This window comes from Platalea leucorodia (genome assembly GCF_965183815.1).
Source record: "Platalea leucorodia genome assembly, chromosome: 2".
Classification (NCBI taxonomy): Eukaryota; Metazoa; Chordata; class Aves; order Pelecaniformes; family Threskiornithidae; genus Platalea; species Platalea leucorodia.
The window spans coordinates 10,973,535-10,999,035 of record NC_138824.1 but is presented as its reverse complement, the minus strand read 5'-3'; the positions used below and the strand labels follow the sequence as shown (position 1 = coordinate 10,999,035).

Here is a 25,501-nt window from a genome sequence, read left to right as displayed (position 1 = left end):
GTTAAGGAAGCGAGCATCGTCCTGTATGTAGGACAGAGCCCATGACTGCATGGGAGAGCACCAAGCAACAGCCCCGACATCAGCGCTGGTGCTTTGGTGGGCAAGCGTGTGACTGCAGTGCTAAGGCGATGGATCAGACTGGACTGTCCGTCTTCTACACCACACAATGTCCCACAGACTGCGACCTGATAAGCCCACATTAGTTGGGCTTGCGATGTGTGCAAACCTGACATCAGTGGTAACAAAGGAGAAACAAATGGGAGTTTCTAAGAGTGTCTGCCATACATTTCAGAAATATCAGAACTTGGGTCTTCATTTTTTTTTCCTTTAAATATATATTGTGAAGTATAGAAAGCTAACATCTGTCTAGGTTCCCTATCTCAAAACGCTTGCTATGTGTTTAGATGCAACACCAATTTTTCCAGCTTTTGACAGTAAAGGAAGCATTAAATGGGGTGACTGCCCCCGAATTAAAAAAAAACTTTCATCTCTAGCCATAAAAACAACTGAGGAAGTTGTCCTTGAGGAAGGGAGGATTTAGCCATGGTGGATGACAAATGGCTAACCCATATGCATTCACTTCCTATCTACACCAAAATGAAATTAAGCAGCTATCAGCTTACCGTGGAAGCCAGAGCCACAAGCAATAATTTTTGTGAATGATAACCTGGCACGTCTTCTCTGCTGCATCGGCAGTTGCTGTTGCTCATGTTGGGAAGGTCCTTGGCATTACTTTGGACCCTCACATCTGCACCTGACCCTGGTCTTTCCTGCATGCTGGGGACTTGGGGAGGAAGGACTTCGGAGGTCACTGTTGGACTGTGACCATGACCAGCTTTACGGAGGCAGAATAACCTGTATTTTCCTACATACAAGTCAATGACAATCTGGCACTAATTAAATCAGTGCTTCCTTTCCCCTTTCTGCATTAAAGAACTGTGCTGTGTTTAATTAATTAGTCATTGGATTAATACACATAAGTACCTGCACAGGGAGAAATTACTAGGGAGTAAAGAGCTCTTTATTCCAGCAGAGAAAGGTACACCCAAAGCCAAAGGCTGGAAAGAAGGGGTTAGACAAATTCAAATGAAAAATAAACCAGATATTTCAAAGGATAAGGAGATAAGGATCAGGAAAAAAGGGTCTTACAGCATTTAAATCAGTACCTTCCTGGCTTTAGTCAAACACCAGTTAGACATCTCAGTATAGGAGCCATTAGGTGACTTTCTACAACTTGAACTATGTAGAGGGTCAGAGTAGGTGATCTAAAACCCTATAACCTTAAGACTATGAATCTGTTCATTCACTATCCTATCACACTGCAAAACCTCTGCTTCCACCTCTAAAACAGAATATATCACAAGCAGGGAAACTAGAGGATCTCTCATGCGCTATGCTGAGAGGTCTAGGAAAAAAAATCACTTCCATCAGCAAATAAATAAATAGAACAGTATTGCAATAGTGAATAGCACAATAGTATCAAAAATTCTAATATAAAAATAGTACAAAAATAATGGTATTGCAACTACAGGAAAAGAACTATAATCTTCATTTAATTATTTTTTCCTAAAGTTAAAATAATTCCTTAAATGCGTAAACTTTTGAGGGGCAGAGAATTAAAAAATTGGTGTTTTTTTCTATGTACATTGTAATCCCCTTAAAGAGAGGAGATATAAATGGGGGAAGGGGTATTTCATACTCATAACATGATTTATGGTCAATATGCTGGAAGGCCATGGAAATTAGCTCCAACTGTTATCTTAGATGAGAATTTGTCTCTAATAGTCTCATATGAACCCAGCTAAATATATTTTCTCATTTCACACTCAGACAATCACTAAGGGTTCAATCCCACACCCATCTGCAGCAATGGCAGAAATCCCATTGACTTCACTGAGAGCAGGATAAAACTCATTCCTTGAAGGTGTTACAGCACAATTCGAGTCACTTTTTCAAAAGTATCCATGAGACAAAAGAGTGGGATTTGTTGGTTTTTTTAAAAAGATTAAATTAGCAGGGAAATGAAGTTGGGGTTCTTTTACACCAGCTCTGATGTAGACCCAGACAGCCTGGTGTAAGTGCCAAGTGCACAGCACCAAAGCATTGAACCCAGGAGCTATGTTATGAGACCACACGGGAATCTGGGAAGTATATATTTTCAACGGGATTCTCAAAAGTCACTTCTAAAAATCATTCACAGGCATTTTTGATGATTTTACCTGTGGTCACTGTGCCACCTATCCTACAAATCAATTTTGACTGAACAGAATGAAAGATTGCAACACAATTCAAGGTGGGGAAAGGATAAACTCTGAAGTAATAAGATCAGGTTGTTATTAATTTATGGTGCTTTCACATCCTGAAAGTTCCACGATTTTTGGAAGAGATTTATCTTGTCCTAACAAAATCATTTCTCAAGTGTCATGACTCAAGTGGACCTCCAGAAGAGGCAGGGCTGAGGACTGGGTGCCAGGTAGGAGCTGGTACAGTGTGGTGTGCCCGGTTTCACACCACCTACAGCATGGATGCAGTGATGGAGAGGGGATGTCTAGTTGGAGGGTGGGAACAGTGATCCTGCGGTGATTCTGAAACCACACCAACATGGAAAATACTACCAAATTGGAACATTTTAGTCTTATCCTTAAAAAAGAAGTATATGCAACTTGCAATTGCAATTCAGTGAATATTTTTGGCAAAGACTCACTTAGGAAGGGCACTTCATGGGCTCTATAAGCCATTTCTAAGGCACTCAGAGTTGCATTTATACCTTTTTTCTTTTTAGAGGCAACTGAATATTCAAATGCACTTTTGTATTTTAAGTGTAATTTCTAATTACATGCACAATTGCTAATCCATCTGTTTACTACATACTGTAAATGTCTGTAGTTATATATGCTTGAATAATTATTGAAAATTAAATATTGTAAACAGTCAAATTAATTTCTCTCAGCATACCAAATTGCAGGAAGGCTGCAAGATGATAAAATATTACATGCCCCCAGAAATGGAACAAGTCACTCCTACCCCACACCTCACTGATGTGCTTATTGCTGTTCTGTAACAGATAGGAAACTTTTTAATCCAAAACTTTGTAACACGAAGAGTCTGAAAAGCTCCATTACACTCTGCTATCAGTGAGAGAGTGATTTAAAATGAATGTGGTCTGCAAATGTTTCAGCTGTGCTGGAACAAGAAAATCATGTTTCTCACGTGAGACAAGTTGGTGTTAATGTTTTCTTATTTCCATCCTGTTAGAAGCACCATAGGAATATATATAACAAAATTTTTCTTTTGTTGATTTATTTGTAACTTTGCACGGCAATAATGCTATTCAAGAAGCCCCGAGCAGGAAAACATGGGAACACATGATATTTGAATATACATTATCCATTCCCAGAAGAGACATGGCCTTTCCTTCCAGCTTTCTGTGCAAAACAGAGCTCTGCCACAGAGGCCCTCTACCGCTATGGTCATTTTTGGCTTCCACATGGTTCATTATGCATTAATAGGTTTTAAATCCAGATCGGATCATCTATTTTGAGCTCCTGGATAACAACAGCCAGGGAATTTCACCGCTCAGCTCCTGTGTCTGGACCATAACTTTGGAATAGCACTTTTACTATGTGCTAAAATTATCCTGAGCCAAAATAACATTATTTCTAGTCTGAATTTCTCTAACTTCACCTTCCACTGACTTTTATGCCTTTTATCTGTTAGATGAAAGAAAACTTTTGTCAGAAATCCTGTCCCCATGTAGGCACACACAAACAATGAAGGCATCACCTCTTAAATTTTTCTTGACAAATTACAGAGACTGAATTTCTTCAGCTTCTCATGGTAAGGTAGTGCAAATTTTAGGTTTTAAAAAAGGCAATTGAGAACCCCAGTGATGTGATCCTTTTAAGAAGATGGCTTGACACAGGATTCAGACATGCTTGAAAGGAGATGAGAATCTGGCTCTAAATCATTTAACAGTGAGTCCCACTGCCCACAGAGAAAGGCAGCTGAAGAAAATTTAGGATCTTAAATCTGTTACATGTATCTACACACACACCATTATCAATGAGAAACTGGGTACCCAGATGCCTTGCTGGATCCTACCCTGCCTGTAGACAACAGGTCTCTCTCTAAATCCCCTCAATAAAAACCCTTGAGCTACAGTGTAGGAGGAAGCGATAAGGATGCTTCATTAGATATTCGACTTTTTAACTATGGTGAGGAGAGTAGCCAATTTTTCCAGAATATAAAGGAATTCCACCTTTCAGGAGGACAGCTAGACATCGTGTTTGAAAAGTTCAGCCTTCCTAGGTGCCTCTGCCCTCATATCCCAATGAAACAGCAGCTAAGCCCTTTTATTGTAAGACTGTCATTGTCTTTCTTGTCTCATGAAAATGGAAAAGAAGAGGAGAGCAGGCAAAAAACCTAAACTTATATACATGCCATTAAAGAAAAAATAAAAAAAAAAAAAAACACTTTGAATGTTTTTGCTGAAAAATCCTTTAATTTAAAAAAATGCAAAAATAAATAAAAAAAAAAACAAAACCTTGCAACTTGTGCAAAATTTTGGGAAAAAAAAAATTATTTTATATATATACACACACATGCATCTCAGAGAGGGGGAGGGAAATCTCTCTATAGATATAGATGCAGGATATACAGGATATACAGGATATACAGGATATACAGGATATAGAGGATATACAGTATATATGGGATATCCTATACACTGTCTGGGGCAAATCCCTTGCACCCCCTCCCTTCCAGCTCTGCAAGACACTGCAAGAAGGATGAAGCCCACAGCACACAGGGGCATGCCAGCATCGTGCCAGCAAGGGAGCAAACTGCCTGCTCCTTGATTTCAAAAGCCTAGTCTCCACTCCTTCTCACACCAAGAGTGCGCAGGAACAAACTTAGCGCTGATCAATACCGCCTTGGTTTTTCTGCCACATCCCCATCTGCTTTTTCCCATCTGTTGTCTCAAGCTCCCCTTACACTGTGAGCTTTTCGGTGTAGCAATCATCTTTTACTCCACTTATCCTGCCAAGCACGGCAGGGTGCCGCCTCATGACTGCAGCTACAAAGGTGCCACAATATTGCAAATAAATATTAAAAAAATAAGTCATTGTTTCATCTTACCAAAAGGCAGCACAGGTTTTGCTTTTCCTCACTGAGGTCTTAGTGCTGAATTATTTTTAATTACTAAATGAAAAAAAAACAAACCCAACCCCCCAAAAACCACACAATACCTCTTCCTTCTCTTGCAGGACTCAATGTGAAGAAATTAAGGTATCTTGAGGATACGTTTCTGTTCTGTTTTTTTTTTGTTTTTTTTTTTTTTACCCAAAGGCACTATCAGAGGTGAGGGTGAGCATTCATGATGACAAAAGCCAAGTCCAGCACAGTTCATATATGTGTGAAACGGTCTTGAACATGGAGTATTTTCGGTGTGATGCAACTGTCTTTATACAGTCAGTTTAACGAAATATACATTATTTTCTTCATGTTTTAATCTCTTTTCCTTATGTTTGTTTATAGGCAAAAATGACATCGCTCCATATAGAAATTTTCCCTTCTCTGACATTTTTGTTTTGCCATTACATCTTTTATTACATTCTCAGTGCTGCACTTCTGCTGTTAGCAAAGCAGCCAGGTAAAGAGGTTAGGCTGGTGCCTTGCAGGGTCTTTTTAAAACCCCCAACAAAGACTCCAAGCAGAAAGTAGAAACAGAAGTTTTGGAGCTGGAGAAGCCACCTCTTCCTGCAGGCTGAATGAATAAAAAGCCCTTGAGATCCTCCCTCCTCAGTACCAGGTAGCAGGAGGTGAGGATGAACCAACAGATTGGAGCTGAGCTCACAAGACGGCATGAAGCCCCTCCATCCAGCTGACCAAGGAAGGACTATATCTAAATCCTGCCTATTTGCCACTCTGACATCAGGCTGTGCATCACTCAGTAAAGGGCTCTGCCCTCAGCAAACAAACCCAACTCTAGCCGAGGGGTTTCCACACATACAAATTCAGGTCATGTGCATCTCACTGAGTCAAATCTGCAGTTTGCCCCGGTAGACTACTCTAGTGTTGATTTTGGTCATGTGGTTTCTCTATTTTTTCTCCTTTAATACATAACATTCCCTTAATCAGTTTGGATTACATTAAGTGTTACAAGAAAGAAATAAAAAACCCGAGAGAAATCCCCTAAGAAATTATAGACTTGCTTGAAAAATATCTACAGCATCACGCATACCTAAGCTGTTAATACCATCTAACGTTTTTGCATCCCTGCACCTACTTTGGGTAATCTCGTGTGTGTTTACTCTCTGTTTAATCAATCTAATTCACACCTACTCAATAAATTAAATTTAGCAACAATTATTCTTTGTGTCATTTGTAGTATGTTCCCAGGTCCTATCTCAAGAACTGCCTCAAACAAATACAATAATAAGGAAAAAGAGAAAATTCTCGATCCCTAGTTGCCTCTCCTAAAGGATCTCTCTGAATAATATAAGTGATGGGCATACGTTTCTTCAGAGATTTAAAAAACGCACCTTGTTCTCATGTTAACAAAAATAACTTGAACATCTCTGAGCAATGACAGCATCTTTCTGTAATAATATCTTCTTAAAGATAAGATGGACAAATTCTCAGGCGGCACAAACTATATCATTCAGCTGAAGCTGTAGTACCATAAGCACCTGTGCTTCTTTAAGCAACTATTTTTTTTTAATACTGCACATTTTATTAGATACTGTCTGCTATTCAAATGAAGGTCAGAAAATACAAGCATATGGTGAATGGAAGCAAAATTAATTATAGCCAAAATATTCTCTTGCAGAGCAGACTTACATTTACCTTTTGGGTATTATGGCTACATTAAAAAAATTGTGAATGTGCACTGCTGTTCATAAGCTGTTGTTAAGTTAAAGTTCAGGAAATAATACTTAGTTTTCAACCAAATCCCTTCAAGATCTGAAAAGCTACTTGCTAATTACCGTACAAATAGATCACTGCATCACGGATTCCTCGCACATAGTTCATCCAAAAAAACCATGAAATTTCTCTGAGAAGGCAACAAACCCACAGCAGATCATGACATTGACTCATATTTACACGATGCAATGAGCAAACATGTTCTTGCACAGTAAGTACAAGCAAATGTAATATTGAGAAAGAAAGAGTATGATTATTTGGGGGTAGCCTGGGACTCAGGGCTCTGGGTTTGCCTCCTCACTCCACGACAGCATCAGACAAGCTGCTTAGGGCTGCGCCTGCATTAGGCTGATGGAGAAGGGGGTTACTTCACCCAAGCAACCCAACCCCAGAGACATGAGTCAGCTCTGCCGTTACGTGCCCTGGAGGCTTCATCAGAGCCATCCAAGTCTCCTTGCCCCTGTGCAAACTGGAATCCTTCCTTGCCTGTGGGCCATTCAGGCTTGCCTTCAGGCAAGAGAGAAAGCAAGGCGAGGAAGGGCTGAAAGGCAGCAATGGGAAATGTTGGGGTAAGTGAAAACAGGATAGGAAAATAGGTGCTCCTGAGGCTCTCGCATGCCAAGATAACTTCTGCACACACAGTAGGGAATGCTGGTGCCGGGTCAGCCTTGCTTTCAAGGTTCAGCAGGGCAGGCTGGGCTTGACCCATACCAGTAAGGCTTTGCATTACATGTGGCCAGTGGCTTTGAAGGCAAATTAAGACTAAATCTTTATTACTGGCATGAGTTAGCCGCTCCCTTTGCCTTAGTTCCCTGCTTGTTAAAAACGGAACAACGGTGCTGCTCTACCTTACCATACAGTCTGAAGAACTTAGCTACCACGGGAAGAGAAACCATCTAAGTACAATAGGTGAGGAAGTACGGGCATAGCAGAAGCCATGTGATGATCAATGTAAAAACAAGGTTACAAGAGCAGGGTCCCTAGTAGGGAGATGTTGAAGATCTAACTTCAGAGCTCTTAGAGCTCTGCAGAAAGTTTTGTATCACGTGAAAGCTGTGATTAGGGGGGTCTTCTGATATTTAACCCCCAGATACTGCTTTATTTTTATACATATATGTCTCCTGTTAAATTAAGCTCTGTGCGTCTAGACATATGGCGAAGCGATCTGTACAATTATACAGATAAGGTCACATACTTAACTGGCAAGAACTAGCAACAGCACTATTAACTTCAAAGAAGTTGTGTCAATCTTCTCAGGGAGAGAAAAGCACTCTCATTAACATAAAGGGAAGGGGGAAAGAGAGGGGAGAGTAATTTCACAGAAAATAATTATCTTTGGTTATAACAGCATTACTCTGATGGAGACAGAGAGTCAGAGAGAGAAGAGGAAAAATAATACAAATCTGCTGTTAACTTTAATTTTTGAACAGACTGGTTCAGCTGCACTGAGAGGTGATGAGGCTTTGGAGGTTTAGCAGGTGCTGACACAACCTCCTATGTGATGGAAGACAAAGAAGAATTAATAGTTGGTGATTACTGACATCATGATGGCTTATGCAAACACACCTGTTTTTACAGTTGCCTTCTCTTCTTATTGCCATTTCCCAGCTTTTTCTTTTTTTTTTTTTTTTTAATATTCACATGCAGCACAGGTCAATCTCATTCTCTCAGACAGGAAATATCTCCAATATCTCCATCTTTTTTTGTTTGTACCAAGGACTGGATGTTAACTGAGAATAAACTATAGCTACATTCTTTGACTCTAACTTCCAATCTATAAAGAGATATTAGAAAGTGCTCACACAATAAGGTGAACACACACCATTCAAGCCACTAAAAGTGCCTCTCCTAAGATGACAATACGAGTGTATTCATTGCAACTGAGCAAAAGGGAAAAATGCTGATTCAATATTGTCTGCTTGTGATTTACATGGTCCAACATCACAGACACCTGTAGCACCTCTGACTGTTGAGCAAAAGCTAAATGCAAGTTACTTGACTGATTAAAAAGCAGTAGGAAATAAAAAGAAAAAAAGCCCCAACAACTCCCCCTACCCCAAGCCTTCACCTCATCTGGGCTAACATTACAGCTTCATTCTCCTCCCCAGCAGCTCCCTCTCCAGACCCCTACCCCTGCATGAAAGCCACGCTCGCAGGCTCCACATCTCATTCTATAAAGAGTATTTGTCTACCTGGAAGTGAATGCAACAGCCCGAATTATAAATTAGTGAAGGAATAGTACAGCATATAAAAAAGGTAGATGGTTTCTTAACCAGTTCTGACTAGTCATGGCTTCTGCAAATTTATGAACAGAGACACTGGACTGACAGACAAGGTAGGAAAATTAGTTTCACAGCTAAGCTGATAGCCAAAGTTAGTTCTGAACAGAACAGAAGATATGCTCTGCTGATGTTTTTGAAAATAATAAATGATCACCGTAATGTACAACAATGTAGATTTATGGGATTAGTGGCAAAATTCTTGCTGTTCCAGAATCAGTGCTGGGGCAGGACAGGAGGGAGCTTTTTGGTTATCAGGCAGTAACCTTCTCTATCAGCAAACACTGAGTCACTGGCCCTTGCCATGCTGCTGCCCTTCAGACCTAAGTCTCTGCTGAAGCAAATGGGGAGTTCAGGTTAAAAACAGATGTTGCACTGAATAAGTGAGGGCACAATGGTCCAGTCAAAGCAATGGGAATACTCCTGAAGCTTCTTACTGTGAAAAAGGACTAAAAAGGTCACCATGGAGATCTAAAGAAAGGTTAAAATTTCTATAAGACACGTTTAAATCTGCTGATTACAAAGAAATGGCATTTATGAGCAGTATTGTATCTTTTAATGCCATTTTAAAAGAGGCACTTGATAACAGAGACATCCAGCAATCTCAACTGTATTCAGTGCTTCACGAATAAAAACCCACTGCTAGCAGAAATCAGGTCTCTTCAAGAGAGATGATAAAGCTGGATTTATTATTTTATTAATAGCAGCATTACTGTAGCCTCAACTAAGGTGACACAGCTCACACCTTTATCCCCTCCACAGATAACACATAGAGAGTAAGGAGGGAATCATCAGGGAGAAGGGAAGAGAGAGGCTGGCTGAGCCCAAATTTTCTCATTTTCAGTGGCATCAGTGGTCTGGCCACTAGACTATACTTACTTAATTTAAAAAGGTTTTATATTCCTCTTCATCCTACCATTTCGGAAGTGATGCTCCTCTTTGTTTTTATATGCCTATGAATACATGACTGTGCGTGGATATCTATCAATGCTGAGATGCCTGAAAAATCAATACCTTGCATTTCCAGAGCCTATTTGATCTGCAAACTGTCTACTGTGAATTAATTTCCAGGACCATCACATGAGGTAAGAAAATATTTCCACTTACGCAAAAAAAGAAAACCAGTGAGGTTAGGTGATCTGCTCAAAGTCAAAAGAAGAGTTCGTGTCACTGCTGGGCTGCAGCTCAGGAGTTAATTGAAAATTTACTCTGGGGAATACATATGCACTGGCAAGCAGATGGACTTGATGATTTACATCCTTTCCTCCCTGTTTTTTTTTTCTTTTTTTTTTCTTCATTATTACTATTATTATTGTTATTATGACAAGTTCCTTGAGGTAGGAACTTTGTCTAACATGCTGTACAGTGCCTAGCAGGCTTCTAGGTCCCACTGTGATTAAGCACGTAACTCCAACATCCATGGTCCTTTGATTTGCTTGCTGCTAACCCTGGGCTCAAACCACTGGAAATAGGGTGTCTAGTAAAGAATGAGCCATCCCAAAGCAGAAATTAAAGCTTTTAAAATGTTCAGAAGCCTGGTTTTTAACAGTAGGCATATTATAAAGAAGTCATTAAGAGCCACGCTTTTAAATAATATTGAGAAGTGAAAGAAAAGAGAGTAGATCATTTAGCATGTGTTGATAAAACATAAATTACAGAAAGTGGAAGCCAGCTAATGTGCTAAGGGAATTACATTGTAAAAATCTGTATTAGTTATGGATATTTACATATCAGTGACGGATATATTGCGCTGGACTCTGCAACTGTTGGCGAACTCAGCATTTGTACAAACAGCATTAAAGACCACAGACGGAAGGGAGATCAATGCCTCAAATTCACCTTTGATTGGAGAGCCGTACGATCAATATTTTTTCCTCTGCAAGGTCTTCTATGGTCTTGGACAGGCCAGTTGAACTGCAGGGACACTTACAGGATGAATGGCAGTGAGCATGACATGATCTGCACAACCGGTTTACATCGCACACAGAGCTGCCAAACAGGGCTCCATCACCAATGCATGTGCGGGAGATGCCACCAGGTGCCCTTCAGAAGGAGCCTCCAGTGGAAGGGAGGTGATCTGCAACACCCTCAAAGTTCAACATACATTTCCCAATTTGATCACTATAGCACCTAAAACGCACCCTGGAGGAAGAGTGCAGGTTAGATTACAAGAAGAAAAAAGCTAAAGGCTTTCATTTACAAAACATCAAAGAATTTATTTCAGAGGGAGTTTATTAAGAGTTTAGCAGCATGCACAGCATCAACTGCAGTGTCAGGCAGGTCCCCCAGTAATGTAGCCAACCCTCCATGATGGGGTGGGAGCAGGGACAACCAGTGGTCAAGAATGAACATATAAAGTTGTCCATTCTTGAAGAACAGACTTTAAAAAAAAAAAAAAAATAGCATGAAATGCCTCTTACAAGAACGGAGTGACAAATGGACCACATAGTACAAAGTTTAGCTTGATATTGTAATTCCAAAGTCCCTTAGAAATGACATCAAAAAGTAATTTTGTTTAATCTTTTCAAATGGTCCAGCATTTACCTTTAATTATTACACGGTAGAAGGTTTTAAATGCCCCTTGCTTTACAGAACCAATGTATGTTAGTCTTTCTCCTCACCCAATGCAACTTGGGTTTAAACCTGAAAGATGTGCAAAGCTGTAGTAGGGACTAAGTTGCCTCCACTTCCATTTGTTCTCCATATGGCCTTTTGCATCACCTACAGTACAGCAGGAACATTAATAACTGGATTATTAAGATCACTGAAGTTTGCCTCCCAGAGCAAGCTGCATCCCCTTGAGGTGGTATCTACCACAAAATCCCAGCAGAATTTAAAAATTCTGGAGTATTTAACAGTCTTTGTTCCTCTGCTGGAAAAAAACACATGACAAACATGGGCCTTTGAGAACAAGAATTTATCGCAGAGTCGCAAGAGTGCTCTCCTGAATATATAAACCACTATTCTTTCTCCCTCTGTGGCATACCTTTATTTCTGGGCTGAGAAGAGGCACTGGGTAGCCAGCAGCTATACTGCTGGCAACCTTCAGGACACAGTGCAGCAGCAGAGCACTGGTTTTGGCTCAGGCTGTGAGAGCAAAGACATGTGTTGGGATTTCTTGGGACAAACCAAACAAAAGCATCCATAAAAATCAGGATGTATGGCAGGAGGGTGAAGCACTGTTTTAGTATGGCAGGGCAAACGTGGCATTCAGCCCTAGCAGGATCCTATGCTGGCTGGCTTAGTGAATGCAAAAGAAAGCAAAGCCCAGCCTACTGAGAAGAGTAACATTCATATCAATTAAATTCTGACACTCGCTAACCCCATATTAGCTTATATAAATATTAATACTGCTTCATCATGAAAATATCCAGTCTCTTTCCAAATCTAGGTGCAGATGTGACAGTTCAGAGACAACCTCCAGAGGCAGAGAATTGCTGCTCTGGAAAGATGTACTGACCTACATATACTATTTCTAAACCCACTAGTGCATCCTGCCTTAAATACTGCAGCAAGTACTATTTCGGGAGTGCCAGGGGTCTGCCTCTGTTTAAATGGTGGCAGCAAGAGACTACGCAAGGTGTAACCAGATTTTTCAGGCACACCAGCATAATTTTAGAGTACATTCATTAACATCAATGTGCACAGGAGTAAAATTTGGTCTGTTGGCATGTTAGTTAAAATATCTCTTAAACTAATCTACCTAAGACTGAAGAGAAGCTTATTGGGTTTGTCCAATATATGTGGAACACTAAACAATATAATGTAATGGTTTGAATTAAAATTCATTGTTTTCTTCAGAGCACAGAAAAGTAATAAATCAACACAGTAAATTACTCCTGTGCTGTCCTGTGAGATTAACACCCATATACATGAAATAAAAATAAGAATTTACAGCCCTAATCAATCAATTTTTTTTTATTAACTCCATCATCTCTTTTATTTACCTTCTTCCACATGCCTCTCACCCCAAAATAACTCACTTGGCTCAGGGTGGCTGTGGCATTCCCCTGGGCTCGGCTGGGAGCCAGCCAGCCCAGCTGCTCTGCCAGCAGCTCTGCCTTCCTCCTCCTCCTCCTCCGCCTCGTCTCACACCACCCACCAAGGAGCAAAGCCCTGTGACCCTGTGCTCTGCCAGAGCAAGCCTGAGCCCTCCCCAGCACAAAAGTCAGGCTAAGAGGGAAACCCCTGGCTCCCCCAGCAGCCACACCAAGGTTTAGGCTGACCCGCGTCTGCTGGAGGTGCTGAGCACCAGGAACACCTCCACTGCTACTGCATGTACAACGCAGCTGGGAAACCAATGCACAGGGGGATGCCTTTCCCTGTCATCATGTAACCCACAGTGTCGCTTCAGCTGTTTGAAAAACATGTTACCCACCCCCCTCACAAAACTGTGCCTTGCAATACCTCTTGCCCACTATAAAGAAAAAATCCCAATTTGCTCTCTTGGACCTGCTAAACTTAGGCAGCAGTCTCCAACAGTTTGCAGAACAAGGCTGCCTTGTTCTCCAGCATGAACAATTTATGGTTTCACACGTACTCATGTGCTACATTATTCACTTAGTGCTTGTACCTATGAATATCAACTCACGAGATAAAAGTGCGGGCCAAGGCGCAAACTGATGCTCGGCTGTATTTTACTAAAAAATAATCAAAGTGAGGAAACAAAGACCTTCACGTGAGGTTGCCCACACTGCCTTTCCATACCTGGTCAGCTGCACACAGAAGGGCTGCTCACATGTTCCTGTCCTCCTCCCTCGGAGCACCCATACAAATCCCAAGCCCACAGGGGAGAGCCCCCATCACCCACATGTACTCGTGCTCCCACAGCAGAGCCAGCCTCCAGCGAGAGCACGAGCTGCCCAGCGTGACTTTGGCGCCAAAGTTCTTCCTCTCAGCAGCTTTTTAGCTCTTGTCTCCTGCAGGAGCAACTCTTCCTCTCTCAAAAACCCATAGAGCAAATTGCAGGCGACAATCGTGAAAGGTCTGAAGACTGCCTTCAAACAGATCCAAATGCATGCGATGTATTTGCAGTTTGACAGTGCCTAAAATAGCACCCAGAGCTGTGCCAGTCTATAAAAATGTAGGAAGTGACAGCTTGTCTACTAAAAGGTTTCTTCTACCTACAGACACAGCATACAAGGAGTATCATTGCTTCCACTATCCAGATAATCAATTAAGATTGTAAGACTTGGCTGCAATTATGTTCCTGTATCAGAACCAGGAACAAAACCTGGACTCCCTGTATCCTCGCTTGGTGCCTTGATCAGATGGCAACACATGTAGTGGTACACGTGCCTCCAGGAATCTGCATGACCTGCGTGAGCTATAAAAGCGGCTGAAAGCGAGCTCCAGAGGAAGGCAAACACAGTCATTGCTGAGCTCCCACGATCACTGAGAAGGAGCATGAAGCTGTGCAAAGGCGGAGAGGGACATGCCACAAGGAGGGTGCACCAGCACTTGGGGCTTTCCTCTTCTTGCTGGCAAGGACCCTCTAAGAAGAAGATGGGATTACCCACCTCGCCCAGGCTGTGCTGTGCCCATCAGTGCTGCAGATAACCACATCGTCTGCAGTCAGGGCAGAAAAGTCTGAAATATCACCCACCCACCAGACACACACCGTAAGTTATGACATGCCCTGTGCACTCTCTGCACTTTGCAACAAACCTAACTTAGTCAGTACAATGCACCAAGTCCTAAAAATAAGAAAGAGGGCACAGGAGGCCAAATCTAGTAATGCCTTATTCTCCAGCAATAGTAGGAGATTTTTTGCTGCAATACAGCCAAGTAATGTAAGGAAGTGATCTGTGAACCATGATCTGTGCTTCTTGGCAGTGGAGGAAGCCAAACTGCTCTCTCCCACCTGTCTTCCTGAGCCTCCGAATAATCCACGCTTAGGGGATACTCATTTCTGACAGCAAATCCAGCAAGAGGTTTAACCCTGAGCACATTAGCAAAGTCCGATCAGTCGCGTGTCAGAGTAACTTCTTATTACCCCAAGAGCATCCGTATGCTCCAGCCAACTCTCTGTCTCTAGTCAAGGCCAACTTCTGCTGCTTCCCACAAAAGGATGTAAAAAATGTAGGATGCTGCCTTTGTGTTGCCTCTCAGCACCTGATTATTCACAGGAGAGATGTCAGTTTGCTGGCACTGTTTAAACTTCCAAAGTGACACAGAAAATAAAAGATCCCCTTTCTCACAAATGATTGCTCTCCCCCGATGGCAGGAGCACGCTCGCTCAACCCACGTACGCTGCAATCGCTGCATATTTGGGTTCACGTTAAACCTTTTCATCTTGATTATACAGCATGCTGTCACACTTACGGCTGCTGTGCAAAGCACTACATGAGTTATTGCTGTGCTGAATCCCAGCGAGCATACAGGGCCGGAATGCTATGAACCTCTTCTGTGTGTGCAGAAATCGCCTGTATAAAACAACGGGAGTGTAAATTGCTGTCTTAGAGAAACTAGTGCACTGCACGTACACGGCTGAAAGGAGCCTGGCTAGAGACCCCCAGGGGCACTCTCTAGGAAAATCCATTACACTGTTATTACTTGGACATCAGCATCCCATTGGGAGAAACCCTCCTGATGTCGAGGCCAGACAGGCAGAGCTCACCACACATCGATACTTCCCAAGGGAGGACGAAATCCTTGTATTCAAAATGACAAACCTCCCTTTTGGGACAAGGCACCTCTGTGCACACACACTCTGTCAGCCCCATCATTTTCAAAGGCAAAAACAAACTAAAAGAGGCCACCTTGCCTGGCTCTCACTGCTCTGTGTTTGGCACCAAGGTGGACAGAAGGGGATGGTTTATCCCCTCCATGACAAATCACAGCCAGCCACCAGCCAGGATGCTCACCGAACGCAATGGGAGCCCTTTGGGAGTTGCCTAAGCAGCAACGCTACTCATCCTGAAGCCTTTAAGTTCTCAGACAGCAATTTCCACAGCGCAAAATGAAGATGAACCATCTTCAGTGTTAACTGTGAGAATGAAGATCTCCTTGTTAGGAAAAAGTATCCCTACCCGCTGCTCCAGCAGGATGAAGAGGCACCCCACAAGGTGAGCTACCAGGATAGGGTGCTGCAGGGCTGCAGTGTGCCTGGCTCTGGTCCTCGTCACAGACTCACCCCGGCCACCATGCAGATAAGTGGAGCTGTGCTGAGCAGGTTGCTTTGCGGGAGGAGCCGACGGGAGGGAAGCACAAGCATTAAACACTGCAGAGTCCTAACTCTGCTGCTTTGCCCAGATGGGATTTATGGGGTGGGGAGGGGGAGAAGGGATGCAGATGGAAGAGCCATCTTCGGCCATTTCAAGTGTTAAAAATAAGTGAGATATGTGCCTTAGGGCTCGGCAGATTGAATACAGTGATTATACATGCTCCATGATTCTTCACCTGGGCTTATGCCTGAAAAGATCCTGACCCCTTCTTATGCCACACATTGCAATAGGATTGCCCAGCCAAATGTTGAAAACCTATTTAGTGAACATTTCCTACACCAAATTAAAAACGTTCCTTCTCAGGTCTATTATGTCTGGTTTTCTAGTTGTTTAGAAATTTGCAGCAGATATAAATAAACTTTAAAAAAAAAAAAAATCAAAACCTCAGAACAAAACCAGGAGCATTACAACAAGCATGAGAGCTGTGTGAATCCTCTGAACTACTTTGATAAAGATCAGCCTACTGCTGCAAAAGACCCCCCCAACTCTCTAGCTGCAGACCATGCTGGAGGGTCCCTGCCATCCAGATAGGTGAGGGATGGCCAGGTACATGCTGGAGTGAGGACCACCTATGGCCAAGCACAGGTAGGCACCCAGCAGAGCATCCACGACCTCGGGCTATGTCTCCTGGGGCAATTTCTTCATCAACGAGGCACCTGGGATGCCTGGTTCAGCAAAGGCACTGAGGGCACAGAGATGTGCAGAGCCGGTCTGCACGGGCACAGTGCTCAACTGCCAGCCAACAGCACTTTAACTGAAAACAACCACCATATCTGCAACACCATACCCACAGGCTACATCCCCAGCTGTTAAAAATCAATGCAGACACATAGATTTTTTTTTTTTTTTTTTAAAGGCCAGAGGGACTTTCAGGTCATCTAAACTGTCTTTTTGTATAAAACAAGCTGTAGAATTACATCCAGCTACTGTAATGTGAAGCCTAATTACATGTGCTGGACAATCATCGTGCCACTCACTTCAATGGTGCTACGCCAGCTTACAAAGGATGAAACGCCGCTCTGTAAACTGCAACAGCTTGATTCTGCTTCCTAGCATTGCTCTGCAGACTCAGTGTAGCAAAGTCTCATCCCTACAGACACAGGGAAGAGGCAACAGCCAGAAGCTATTCAGTGACCTACAGAAGAGCGATCACTGCAGCAACACATCTGCAGCATGTCATCTGCCAGTGAGCTCGTGTACGGATGCAAAAAAGAATACTTTAGGCACATACAAGATGCTTTAGACGCATAACTAACCAGAAAATGGAGGTTTGATAAGCAATGCAACGCCAGTGGATCCTGAAGGGGAACAAGCTGATAAAAATTTAAGTTGCATTTTCTCACCACCCTAAGGCAGCAGGATTTTGTTACCTGTTTTAGGATTGATTACAAAGAAGTTCTGAGGATTTCCACTTGTAATCCGGTAAGTCAGTTTTTCGTTAGTGCTGGAGTCAGGGTCCTGGGCTTGGATCTGAATGACTGATACATCCTTTGGGGAGTTTTCCATGACGGCTGGGTAATAGATAGGTTCAGAGGTGAGAGGGGCGTTGTCATTCACGTCCTCCACTTCAATGTAGACTTCAATGGTAGCGTAGAGTGGGACGACACCATGATCAGTTGCATACACTGTCAACCAGTAGGATTTGGTCGTCTCCCGGTCAAGAATATCTGCTGTGTAGATAACTCCTGCAGAAAAACAGCAAGCAGAGGATCTCAGGAATAGGACCAATGAAACATCACGTCTATTTTGATTTGGCTGTATTGCAGAAAAAAAAAAAAACAAACAACAAATAAACCACAACTATTGCAAAAACAGATATAGGGCCCTTAAACCAGAAACACTTCCTAGCACTGTAAGACCTGCTCATTTTTTTGGAGTCCAAACCTTCATTGACTTGAGCACTGACCACGAACACACAGACCAAATACACCAGTATCACACACACAACCACACCAGCATCAAAATAAGCAAATGCACTTTCCCACCACTTCTGTGACACATACACCAAGAACATTTTCCTCTCCTAATACAGCATTATTAAATCTTGGGCGACACAGGAATACAGTGGATCTCAAGCTTAAGAAATACTAAAAAGGACAGTTTGCAGACCATCAAGTCATGTCATTAGTAGATGGAAACTGGTGGGGAAGTTGCAGGGCAAGACAGGAACACAAGAAATCTGAATTTAGTTTCAGATGTGCTTGATGTTACTTAGAACAACATTATCAGTTAATCATTGAGGAAAGAGGTACTCTAAGATCAGCACTAATAAGGGATGTGTGTGTCTTTTTGGCTTTTCAGGTTTTTTCAGTATCACACAGGACTGAAAGTTTTTATGACATCCTGAAGTCTTAGAAAAGCTTTAAAGACACTGGAATAGGCAGAGAGGTGTTTCAGGCAGACTTTGAGCACTGCTAAGGAAGGTGCAGGCTCCATGCTCAGCCACTCTGCATAACAGGGGCTGCCAAGAAGGAATCTTTCTTGCCAGTCCCACCGGGAATCCTTCTTAATCAGGTATGTAAAGTTCAGATGTAATTTATATGCGTTATTCCTCAGCCTCAGTCTTACAAATTATGCATCAAATCTCGCTCTTTAGACTATACCAGCAATTAATCCCTTTATGACACTGGATTCAGACAAGACCTTTGGTTTAAAACTTAACTGGTAAGTCTATTCCATTTCTTGAAGAGCAGCCATGAAAATGATGGCCCTGTGCTCCTGAGACATCAGCAGAAGGGACGGATTTGACGGCCTGATGGAGCTTCTGGTGTCTAACAATATGAACAGCCCCAGTGCAAACTTCCCCGGACATTTTGCAGCAGAACACATTCTATACTGAAGTTTACTGGCAAACTTACTAAATTGCTTTTATGAGTGGTAGCAGCAAGACGTGAATGACGTAACTTCTGTCCTAAGGGACTACCACCCCCGGTGTAAGACAGAGAAGCCCACAGAGTGAAAAGGGATGCTGTTTGTCCCCAGGGAGTCAGGCTGTGGTTCCCAACATCCCCCATCCAACTCTGCTCTGGGCAGGAGGCAGCACAGAATCCACCACACAGTTACAGAGATGCCTGATGTACCTGCACTTCTCTTACAGGACACATTTTTTTAATTTTCTAAATATTTTTTCAAGTTTGGGATTTTTTTATTATGTTTTTTAATGCTAGTTTGAACTAACAAGTCTTCTCCTACCATTTGATCAACCATATAGAGAGGTAGGGGAAAGGAGCAGTACCAATTCCAGCCATGTATGGGCTTAGGTCTTTCTCTAGTAACATCAGATCCATGCCCTTCTTGCTCAGGTATATTATTCATCCAGCAAAGGTGAGCAACGCAGCACTGGAGGACAAAGGCAGAGTGTATTCTAAATATTCTTGTCGGCAGCAGCCTGTGCTACATAATGACTTTCTGTAGAAACATGGGTGAAATATGTAGTGAACTGTGATGAAAATGCCTAGAAGTCCAGAAGAGAAATTACATCGCAGGGATGAGAAGAGCCCATAACAAATGACACCCCGTGGAAATAAATAAATAAAATAAAATCTATGTGGGCAAGGATGAGGCAAAAAAGATGAACATTAGTACTCCTAGAGATGTTGATTTATTCAGAAGACAAGAATTATTTTAGATCTTTAAACACAATTTGAAATAAGTAGGGTTTTCCCCCAGTGAGAGCACAGAAGGTTTTACCAGATTAACCTCTGTTTATGAAGCTGAATTTCACCAATACTGAGCTGATAATAAATCTATCTTCTGAGTCATTCCTTCATTTTATGACTCCTGGCAACAGTTACTTTCCATTTCTGTATTTCAGAAGGAAAGGATCATTGAACAAGTGTTAGCAACTGCCAACAGGACTGCTACACTGGTTCTTCTTTTTACTTTTGATTTATTAAAAGGTCCCAGATATGAATTAATTCCGTTTCCTCAATATGTCTTGTCATTTCACCTGTCACCACCATACAGCAGCTTCATAGATAAGAAGGACTTCGTTCGCTTTCAGGTTTTCCACACGGAAACCCCTCCCGTCACTCTGGGAACACCTACTGCACTCTCGAATGTCCTGCACAAAGTGCCTCCTTGCTGTATACCCAAATACAGGTCTAAAGTTAGTACCCACAAGAATACACATGCTGCCTGAATATTTAACCAATCTCTCCACATAGGTATGGGAGACACCTTCCAGATGGATGTCAAACTTCATCTTCATATGAGGTGTTAGCTCTGAAGACTAATGATGATGCTTGATTATCACCACTGCTTCTTTATGGCTATGGCATGAATGCAAAAAGGCTGATAGAGCTGGCATCAGGAGCCACAAAATATTCCCTAGGGCAGTCCATACGTAGGCTCTCGCTCACTTTAGCTGAGTGAAAGTATGGGAAGGACTGAGAATATTCCTGGATAAGACCACAACAAATTCAGAAAAGACCTCACTTACTTCAAAGCTTATCGATATTAACAGATACTAAAGAAAGACAGAACTTTGTTTTCAGGGCCAGGAGAGCAGAGAGGAGAAGAGGCCTTTGGGAGCAGCTCTAAGGCTTTTCTTGGACAGCTTTTGTGGGGCACTCTTCCCAGCTGCCTGCTAATTAGAAGAGAAACATGAACAAGGTAATGATGCCTGAGCTAAACAAATCAAGAAGTAAGAAGAAGCACATAACAGAGATCTTGAAAATTTCAAAGTGATTAAAACCCAAAAAGTTCCAAGATTCTGCAGACACATTTCTGAACGAGACAGAAAAAACAGATGTTCCCATCCACTGGGATGCTATGCCACGGAGGCACTACTGCATTTCTACATGAGGCAGCTGAAATCCAACTGGGCAGTCTGTAAGCCAGCTCTTCATGTTGTCCTCGGCCATATTTTGCAGTATCCCTGAAGGACTGAAGCCAGCACTTCGTCAGGTCTGGGACAGCCTCAGAATAAAGCCAGCCATCAACCCAAAAAGCAGTGCTACCGATATGCTTGCCACTGCGTTCCTCCAAGTACATTTGCCCTATGCGATTTGCCAAGCACCACGTGCATTACGAACACTGTAAGTGAAAAATAACAACAGAGTGCATTAATCTCTGATTAAAATCCTGGGCACATTTATATGTAAATTAAGTGCAGCCCTCAGGCTCGGCAATGTGCCAGCAATGCAAAGGTTGTGTGCTTGTTTCTCTTAAAGGCTTGTTTTCCCTCTTTCCCTGGGAAAATAATGGGATAATGTTTTCTGTATGGCTCCAGCAAATGGCACACACTGAGACACTGCATTATGAAGGGCGAAGGCAAAAAAAAAGGAGTGAGAAGCTAGTGGCTATTAAAGTGGACAAAGAATTGGCAAACTGGATTTCCCTCTCCCACTGATTTGCTGCACATCTTTCAGCAGACCACTTCAAATGAGGTGGCCCACTCAAAAATTATCTGAAAGTTATGTATTTACTATAGTCATGAGAAACCTGAGAGGCTCTTAAAACAAAAAAAAAGATTAGAGAAGAGCATTGTTTCTTTCCTCACCTCTTTTTTGCCCCGTTTGTTTACCTTACACATTTGACAGTACTTTGTGTATAGGTCGTGTGATGAATGGACCTGCTACAGCTCTGCAAGAGAGTGTTTACTGGAGCTGTCAGCCCAGGTGTTTACATAGGTGCCCATTGCCATGGATATCTGCTTCACACATATGTTCCTCCTAAAAGTCAGATCATCCTTCATGAATACTCTCAATAGTGCAAACATTGAAAGGAGTTCAATTCTGGTTAGGTTTTTTCAAGGCAAGATTAAAAGACAACTTGGTGGTCTGCAAGAAGCTGGGCAAGGAAATGTCAGAGGAGAGTAACAAGGCTCTTTAATCTAGCTGAGAAAAGCAAATCAAGGTCTGATGGCTGGGAGTCAATGGCAGAAAAAGGAGAGTGCAAATACTCAACGTGGAGGAGATCTGGCAGGAGCAACCGCTTGCCAGGGACGGGACAGAATCTCGCACCATTTGGCATCTTGGTACCGGGACAAGACAATATAACCTATTCTTCTACCCAAGTCATTGGCCTAGATGCAAAAAATAATGTAGCATGTGATTTTGCTGAGTGACTCGGTAGCCTGTATTATAAAAGTCACCAGTGTAAGTAGTCACACTCATGGTTTCAGCAAATGATGAACAAGATGCAGGCAGGTTCCTGCACAGACAGAAAGAGGACTGACTTGGAAGTATCTGCTACTCTATCACATAGAAGTACTACAGAAAATCCCTTCATTATCTCTTTTTCAAAATACTAAAATGGTTTTGCAGAGGACATCTTGCTTGATACCATCAGCTCAGTTGTTCAATTGAGAAGAGCCTCAATGACAAGATGTTGCTTGTTCTTCTCATCCCTTTTCAGGAATACAAGCTAATTGCACAAATCTGCATCTCAGACTGGGAAATTAGGAAAGGTCAGATAAGGTGAACGGCCCACTTATTCCCAGAGCCTGACCCAGGAGTGGCCACAGAGGAGGGCAGGAGGAGTGGGAGGCAGCAAAGGCAGAACCTGTCCTCAGCACAAGCTGCTGCATGGGATGGAGGTGATACTATGGCAGCACACTCCCAGATGTTCCCAGCTGCCAGAATGCGGCATGCCTTTCTCACCCAAAGCCAACTCCTCACTAGTGAAAATGCAAGGTTTAGTGGTTAAAGTAGATATAAAAACATATAATCTTTAAGGTTACTGAAGGACTCAGGGTGATGGATGTACCTTCCTGACTCCAGCCCCCAGGGCACCTGCTAACTCACTCTCAATATGTGCAAGGGCCACGTCAGCTTCTGCCATGCAAAGTACTACAAAAACACGTTTGAGAGCCCTAAGTCTGCCTCTCCCTCCTCCAGCTTCAAAACAAAGGGGCTCAGTGCAAACCAGCTAGAAAGTAGAAGCTGGTTTGTCCCCAGATTAAAACAACAGGAATGAGGCAGTTGGGAATGCCTACTGACAGCAAAGTATTCAGGGCTCTGTTTCATCCCTCAAAGGAAGAAAAGAAAAAATCACTGATTCCAAAATGCTACTAATTATTCATGATCCTCATCAAAGACTCCGCGAGTCTTGTGGCAGTAAACACAACACCTTGCTTGTCACTAAGCCGTCAGCCAAAGGTCCTTGCTTGCATTGCCTTGCTGGGAAAAAAATTAATAAATAAACATAGCTTTAGAAGAAAACAGTTGAATAATGACTTTTTTTTCAAAATTTTTTGTTCTAAAATATGGAGGGGGAAGAAAGAGCTTACACACCTCATCTAGCTGCACCAAGATGAAGGCTTTACATTTGCCTACCTGAGCTCCAGCCAGATCCTGCCCCCACACATCGTTGCACAGGGCGGCCATGGAAAGATTTGTGAGTGTAAACACAAATGTCAGAGCTAATCCGGATTCCTTGCATTGAGCAAAGACGTGATTTTTGAAGGACACATAGCAGAGAGCTATCGTAGGCAGGAAAAGTTTAAAAATACTGCAAGCCCATTATTCATCAAACCAACGAACATAAAATCAACCAAAATGGCATGATTTGTAGACAGGAATTTCACACCCAATTAAGGAAGAAAATTTATGATTTCAAGAAAGCTAACATTACGCCTAACCCATATATTTTTTTATTTAGGTCCTTCACATAGAATGGCTCTGTGTGCATAAAAGCAGAGTGCATACCTCTTTTAGGAGATATTTATTTTGTTATTTCCATTAAGGGTAAACTGTAAATATAACCCACAAGATTAAACAGTTTTAGCGTAATGAAGACATGAACCTGAGCACGGATGCCAAACCGATTCAGCACACTGGGGCCACCAAAGCCAGTGGGAATTAGAATAAACCGTATATTATATACACCCCTTTTTAAAGTCTTCTCCAGCCATGAATCACCAGTGCCAGTTCTGAATACGGACAGCGTTATCACATCAGCCACAAACTCAACCGGAGCATGAAGGAGACCTATTGCTCATCCCCCCCACCGCTCGCAGCCGGCAGCTTTGAAAATCAGGCTCCTTACTCCGGTGATTAAACGCTATTTCAGCGCCTTCATTTAAGCCCCCCCATTGTGCAAAGTGTGGCCTCCCGTTTTAATTTTATTGCACAAATTTTGTAGTCTTTAACGCATATTAAAACGCAAACCCAGCTCCTATTGAAGCAAATGGAAATATCCCCATTGACTTAAATGGAGATTAGATCATGCCCAGGAACGAGTCCAAAAGCAATATTAACTTTGTGAGGCTACACATACCTAGAACTTCCTAATATTCTTTTGTCTGGTTCAAATATAAAACATATATAATAAACCATGCTTGTCAAACAACGCAAGACAGGTAACATTCCTGTCTAGGGCTTAACTTTTAATTTTCTCTTTTTTACTGATGTTTTGAATGTACAAATTTACTGTTACCTCAAAATGCAGTTTCTGCAGTGAATATTATGTCCCAGTTCCCAGAGCAGTAAAAGAGAATTAGAAAGCCAATCCTCAGCAATGCTATTTCCACCAACACTGGATTAGCCTGCAAATATACCTTTTACCGTGTTATTACACACAATATCATGAATACCACAACCAGCCAGGATTGTGATAAGGACATTCAACATGTTAATAAATGTAATATATCTGCATGTAATAGATAAGTAGGTAGATAATGTACAGGTTTACAACTCTTACTGGACATGACATGCCACCATGTGTTTCAGGGGCAATTTCAAGTATGGGCTCTTTCCAAAGGAGGGACCACCGCTGCTGTTGTGCGCACAGCATTGGGTGTACAGAGGGGCTGTAAACCGCTTCTGCCCATTGAAGAAACCACCACCACGCAATGGTTTAGACCAAGCATGGCCAGTTGGTCTGAAATCCAGAACAGGTATGTATGGAAACTTCCTCTGACCTCTGAGGTCTTGGGCCAGCAAACAGCCCAGTTGAAGTCATGGATACTCGTGTGACGTGGATGCATAGTGCAACTGCAGATCAGGTCTCGCAGGGGTCATTAAATCAGGTACAGCCCCATCAGCATGGCTTGCATGAGCATGACCTTGACACCAGGCTGGGATGGTGTCCTGCCTGAGCACAGAACCTGGCCAGCCCTGCCTCAGG

At 42.4% G+C, this 25,501-nt stretch overlaps 1 protein-coding gene across 4 annotated transcripts in view; it reads right to left on the bottom strand.

Annotated features, from left to right (window-relative positions):
- Window positions 1–25,501, bottom strand: part of FAT3 (FAT atypical cadherin 3) — a gene marked incomplete at both ends in the record, with an annotated part of 322,494 nt that overhangs the window by 205,471 nt on the left and 91,522 nt on the right. For all 4 annotated transcript variants that reach the window (XM_082330644.1, XM_082330646.1, XM_082330645.1 and 1 more), the window contains one exon: window positions 17,800–18,114. In XM_082330644.1, the coding sequence (XP_082186770.1) occupies window positions 17,800–18,114 (315 nt within the window). The remainder of the gene's footprint in view (window positions 1–17,799; window positions 18,115–25,501) is intronic.